This window comes from Cyprinodon variegatus, unplaced genomic scaffold (genome assembly GCF_000732505.1).
Source record: "Cyprinodon variegatus isolate N-32 unplaced genomic scaffold, C_variegatus-1.0 Scaffold715, whole genome shotgun sequence".
In the NCBI taxonomy this organism is placed as follows: Eukaryota; Metazoa; Chordata; class Actinopteri; order Cyprinodontiformes; family Cyprinodontidae; genus Cyprinodon; species Cyprinodon variegatus.
Window position 1 is genome coordinate 43,529 of NW_015151168.1, and position 6,289 is coordinate 49,817.

Below are 6,289 nucleotides of genomic sequence, written 5' to 3' on the forward strand. Positions count from 1 at the left end.
GCCTTTTAGTACGGTGCGCCTTATGGTCGTGAAAATACGGTAATTTAAATAAAAAGTAAATATTCAATTTTTCAGACCAAAAAATACTGATTGAAATTCACAAAGACAGTTTTCACTTAGAGTGTGTTATTTGAACATTAAATACGCTTTTTTTATCATTAGTGTGTTTTAAAGTATGATTCAAAGCTTTGCAGTCTTACCTGTTTAACTTTGACATAACCTTTGTTGCATTCAGCTTTCAGTTCAACTGGGTAGGAAAAGGATAGCATTCAGGTAAGATAAAATCTATAACATTAAACTTGCCAACCACTTTGCCCCTTAAAGGTATAGTAGAGGATATTCGCAAATTTTTGAAAAGACCCGCCCTCTCCAATTAAAACAAAAACACACATGCACAACCCTGTCCCCGCTCCCGAGAGGAAACAACTATTAACACGTGCAAGAGTGTGTACAAGCCCATTTCCCCTTGTGCATGCTATGTTTAAAAGTTTCTATTAGCATACAAGCTTACTTTCCAAAACATTTTCAATTTTACCAGTATGTCAGCCTCCCCACTTGTAAGTGAAAATGGGGACGAGCATGTAGGATGGTCATACATAAACATATCACCAGGTTGATTGACAATTAGGAGGACCACTTAGTTTGATGATCCATCTTGAAAAAGATCATCCTCCACTTTACCTTAAAAGTTGGCACTTGACTTCAGGAGAAACTTTGACATCTTCCAATGGACATTTTAAACCTGCTCTATTAATGTATAGGTTCACGTAATTGTCTCAAATATAATTACAGTCCACTTAAAGGAAATGTGGCTTTGTACGGTAACTCAAAAAAATGTATCTCACAGTAACAGATTGAGGTTGCAATACAGTGCCCAGAGATATAGAACATAACTATAATGATTAGAGTCCTACTGCTTTACTTAGCTGTCTTTTACTTAGCTGTCAAAACAAGTAATTCTATGAAAGTGTTTTGGTTGGAACATGTTTAAAATGTTGTTAAATTTGATAGGAGAGGTTCCAGTCTTTCAATTCAGTCAAACAATGTTTTCTTTGTTTGCTTTTAACCCCTAAAAAATGTCTGTGTTTTAAAGTTCATTAAAAAAAGTAAAAAGTAAAACATACAGGAGATGACATTCACAGACACAAAAAGTTAACTGGCACTGCTCCATCTGGGCGTCTTTGGCATAAGTCTTAATGCATCATTATATTCAACCTTCAATTTTGAAGGTTTTTTAACAATTGCACTGTAAGTTTGCCATATAAAGTAAAGAACAATGTCAGCGAAACAAGTTCAGTTCCACTTCATAAGAGAAAAATCCAAATTTCCGAAGTAGAACAATGTGCAGCATAGAATTGCAGAAATATTGTTTTAAGATTATGTTTCCAAACATTTTCATACCGAGTATACCAAATGCACCGCAATGAAGCGACTTCTTTTACTAATGGTTGGGTAGAACCAAATAGTACGACTTTTGGTAAGTTGTTGTTTGTTTTTTTCTTCTTCTTGTGTGGTTTTAACAAAATTTTATGTATTGGGTCAGATGATGGAGAACTACATTTTAATAAGCTTCTAATTTAATGATTTTTAGCTGACACTTGTTTTTATCTTAATAGTGATTTTTAACTGACACTTGTTTTACGTCAATTGTTTATATGTTTGAAATTGTTTAAATAAAGTGTTAAAAGTAAAAAAAAAAAACATCCTTTCCTCCTTCTTCTTTTCTATGATGGCGGATCGCAAGCCACTTTAAGGTGCATACTGCCACCTACTGTACGTGAATGTGTAGCAACATTACTTTACATCAAATTCTATCTTTTAATCTTGAATTCCGTAAATAAATAAATAATAATACTTTCCTTAATCTGTGAATATCCTTCATATTTCCTTCATTTCCCAATATTCATTTAAGGCTCCATTCTTTGCCTGCCCTTCCAACCATCCTTCTTAATTTCTCCCTTTCATGTTCCTAAGTTTTACAGTTCATCAGTACGTGTTCTACATTTTCCTTCACATTTATCATTATTTTTCCTCCCTAATAAAATATAAATTGTCATTTAAATAGGTATGACCCACTCTTAATCTGATCATTATTACTTCTTCCCTTCTGTTTCTGGTAAGTTACTTCGTGTTAGCATACTGATGTTGAATTAGTTACCTTGCTGCCGAGAGCATTTCTTGTCTTTAATGGTCGTTTCGGGGCCTCGCCCAACGACAACCGCCTGTAAATGATGGAGCTGAATTGGTTTATGTGAACTCTCTTCGCTAATAAGCCAGCAAGTTGGCATTTTATCATGTTCCTTTATCTCTTTTAATGCTAGCTGTGTTTACATGTGTATTTGCAATCCCCAGTTTGCGCGTGGTTTCCAAGGCTAACTTCTCGCGAGATTACAACGTGAACGTGGCTGGAGTGTTTTCGCTTGGCACGCGGGCCAGGAAGGTTCTCGAAGAAAGGCTTTGATGTGAGTCTGCTGCTTGTTGTCTTCATACAAAGGTTGGAAAATAGTTAATATCAGACATGTTTTACTTTTGTCATTCACAGCTCTGCTTAATTTGGCCCAATGCTGGGAGGACAGCCTAGCTGGCGTTTTAGCTGTGGCCTGACCAAGTAGCTAAATTAGCTAAGAAAGGCCCTATCCGTTTCACTTTATGTGGCTTATGCTGCGATTATGTGGGGGTTTACCACCCGGACTCACTGAAGCCTTTACAATCGTTGAAAATGTCTTATAACGACCCCAGACTTTTTTTTCTTCTAAAAAGATCCCCATAGATAATATATTCAACGGACATTTAATTTTTTTTTTCACCTGTGTTGTCACTATGAAACAAACAAGATTTTCTTGGCATCCAGATGCGAGCTAACGAGCACCAGTCTGTTATAAACCTTTTATAAACTGCTTAACGGGGAAAGCCAAATTCTAAAATTGAATTCCAATCATGAAGGGTTCATTTGATGAAGGGAAAAAAATGTAAGAGAAACGCTTTCACCTGTTGGAGAATCATTCCCAAGTCCAATAATGTTAAATATATTGGAGCATAAATCTGTCATTCATCTGGTCAGATTATAAATTTTATTCAGTGACTGTTGGAGACATGCTGACCTGCTATATAGTTAAGGCTATATAGTTAATGCCAGAATAGTTTTTTAATGTTTTTCTTTTAAATAAAATACTGTAAAATAATCAATTTTACATAACATTCAGCAGTACGGCTATTGCCATGGTGTTCCGCTTGATTTCTGCACATAAACAGCTTTATTATAATTCATGCAGGGAGTATTACAGATTACAGAGGGGAGTGGCATAGGGCTTTGAATCCTGGGGTTGTGAGTTCGATCCCCCACTCCCACAGACTGCCACTCTAGCTCCCAAGACCAAGCAAGACCCTTAACCCCACACTGCTCCCCAAAGGGATGGGATAAATGTAGAGAAGTAATTTCCCTCTTGGATTATTAAAGTATATATATATATAAAAAAAAAAAAGATTATGGACACTGCTTTGTTAGCAGAACAGGAAAGGAAAATCAGAGGGAAAAAAAGGAAAGAAAGAGGAGATAAAAGGGGAAATGAAAGGGAGATAACGATAAAACATCTTCAGTCTGCTTCATCACCTGCAAAGAGATGTAAAAAGAACATCACAACCAACGGATATAGTATAAGACATACAATAAATTAACACCTTGATACTATCGCTAAGGTATTAGTCTGAAATGTTCTCCGCATCCTAGTGGTTACATTTTAGCATTAGTGGAGCTGAATTACTCTGGTTCTAAAGGAAAACATTTTATTCGGTCTAAGATAACTTCTTAATTAATTAATCTTTTTTTTTAAATGTGTTTGAACCTCATTGTAACCCTTCCCTTTATGCAGGTTTTCACTGACAGAAAAAAATGGTTGCTGGCAGTTAGTCTCATTTAAACATTTAAATAATGTTTTTTTTCTCTTTCATTTTCTAGGATTATCTGACAGGGGGAAGATGGTGAAGGAAACAGGTTTTTATGACACACTCGGTGTTAAACCGAACGCAACTCCCGATGAACTTAAAAAAGCCTACCGTAAATTAGCCTTAAAGTATCACCCTGACAAAAACCCTACTGAAGGAGAAAAGGTATGTTCCCCTTCATTATGACCAATGACCACAGCAGCTCTGACAGGTAGATTTTAACCCGTTTTTTTCTCTCCTGAAGTTCAAACAGATCTCACAAGCATACGAGGTGCTGTCAGATGCCAAGAAGAGAGAGGTGTATGACCGTGGAGGTGAAAAGGCTATAAAAGAAGGTGGAACAAGCGGCAGCAGCGGAGGGGGTGGTTTCACATCCCCCATGGATATCTTCGACCTGTTTTTTGGTGGAGGCAGTCGGATGCACAGAGAGCGAAAAGGTGAGCGCAGGTGTTTGGAAAAGCTTAGAATAGCTGTTGATCTTCTGAATAAGTAACTTAAAGGCTCCTTAGTTGGACTAATAACTGATCCTCTGTTTTAAAAAAAGAATACAATATCTATAAAAACGTATTAACAGGAAATAATCAGTTCAAACAGTACCCATTCAGTTTCATCTACCAGTTAAACAGTTGATGCCTTTAACCGGAGAAGCAAAAGCAGCTGTCTGTAAATGTAATGCATAACATTTACCACTAGAGGGCAGAATAGACATGCTGATATTAGTGAGGTCTTTGAAAAGTTCACTCATAGATAATTTGTGCTCCAACATTATTCATGATAGGTGACTTTTGGGGCACAGAGTGAAGTTGTTCCTCTCTTACCATCTATTTTTTTTGTATTTTAAAACCTCAATACGGTAAAAATGTCACCTTTATATTAAATGTTAATATTTAAACGTAAATGAGCTGAAAACTGAGCAAGACCTCTGCAGTGTATATGGAGAAAAAAATTCTAAAGATGCATCAGAACCCTGACCATGTTGTTTAGTCAAATAAGGGAAGTCCTGCCTCCACATGCTAAGCTTCCTGATGTACCCCCTGAAAATCTGCTCATCTTCACAGTTAAAGCTTCTGTATAGACAGAAGAATTAGACTTAAATAACAGCAGAACCCCTACGTTGTTTTTGTGCAATATCTTTAAATTTCCCGTCTTTTTTTTTTTCTATTAAAGCCATACCCTCTATTGGGGTTAGCAAGTGATTTTCACTCTGCATTTTCTTCACTTTGCAGCTGTGACAGGCATTATTCCTAAAGGTTTGAATGTAATATTGAATCCTAGTTATCTACTTTTCTGTCGGTTACATACAGATAAATATACTTTGATGATATTGTAATCTGAGAGTTATAAAAAAAAAAAACATTATTATAAAAGTGTATTTATTCAACGTAACAATTAGACCATAAATTCAAACTATAATAAGTGTTTTAGTGCTCCATTGTCTCTGAATAAGTTTGAATTACTTGTTGCCTGGTAGGGATATCGGATAGCGTCAGAAATGAGTCTGATATCAGCCAAAAAATGTATATCAGAATATATTAGAGTGCATCTAAAATCTCCAATATAGGCAAAAGTACTGCTTATATTGGAGATACTTTTTTTTGTTTATGTTTTGTTAATGATAAAGGGGTCAGCTGTTCTCATAGCTATCGTTACCATTTTTCTCTTTTGATTGAATCAATTCGTCAAAACTTTTATAACAATCGACAGCACAAAATTAACAATAAACTATTTATTATTCATTGGGTGATCATTGGTACCAATATATACTCAAAAATGTAATATTAGTATGGCCTACAACAGTTTTGTTATTTAGCTGTTTATTTATGATAAATTATTTAGTTTGATAATGTGGTCCAGGAAATACACCACACAGCTGTCCTGGGATCTATTGCCCAACCATGCCACCTTCGCTGCATGTCCTCTTTCTCTGACTGCTTGTTTAGTGTCTGAAAACTGTCAGTGAGGACAACTAGTGCCAAAATAATAATATAATCTTTATAAAGGAGGTCTTCAATAGGGGGTCCGTGACCCCTAGGGGGTCCACATAGGTACTGCATGGGGGTTGTGAAAGTTTTGGTTGACTAGACTTTTTTTGTTTTTTAATCCCCCCTGCAATTTTCTGTAGTAATTGAAATGTCTTTCAATACACATTGACATGAATTCCAATCACTGTAGTAAACAGATAACTGGAGGCAGAAGATGTCTTTCAGTCATCAATGCTCACATTCAGTGACACACAGGAGCTCTTCAAGCTGGACATCATTTCATTCACAACACCTGTCCCATCAATGAAGAATCAGAATCAGAAATACTTTAATAATCCCAGGGCGGAATTACTTTTGTTACATGA

At 36.0% G+C, this 6,289-nt stretch overlaps 2 protein-coding genes across 3 annotated transcripts in view; one reads left to right on the plus strand and one right to left on the minus strand.

Annotated features, from left to right (window-relative positions):
* Nucleotides 1-2,375, minus strand: part of aptx (aprataxin) — a 6,990-nt gene extending 4,615 nt beyond the window's left edge. Inside the window, exons 1-2 of the mRNA XM_015394958.1 lie at nt 2,159-2,375; nt 201-247 (exon numbers count right to left, since the gene is read on the minus strand). Coding sequence (XP_015250444.1) covers nt 201-247; nt 2,159-2,288 — 177 coding nt within the window. The 5' untranslated portion in view covers nt 2,289-2,375. The remainder of the gene's footprint in view (nt 1-200; nt 248-2,158) is intronic.
* A 16-nt stretch (nt 2,376-2,391) lies between these two features.
* Nucleotides 2,392-6,289, plus strand: part of dnaja1 (DnaJ heat shock protein family (Hsp40) member A1) — a 10,519-nt gene continuing 6,621 nt past the window's right edge. Inside the window, exons 1-3 of one of the 2 annotated variants that reach the window (XM_015394956.1) lie at nt 2,392-2,462; nt 3,956-4,107; nt 4,187-4,379. In XM_015394956.1, the coding sequence (XP_015250442.1) occupies nt 3,976-4,107; nt 4,187-4,379 (325 nt within the window). In that variant the 5' untranslated portion in view covers nt 2,392-2,462; nt 3,956-3,975. Of the gene's footprint in view, nt 2,495-3,955; nt 4,108-4,186; nt 4,380-6,289 lie in introns of both variants that reach the window. The other variant, XM_015394957.1, reaches the window with a different exon arrangement.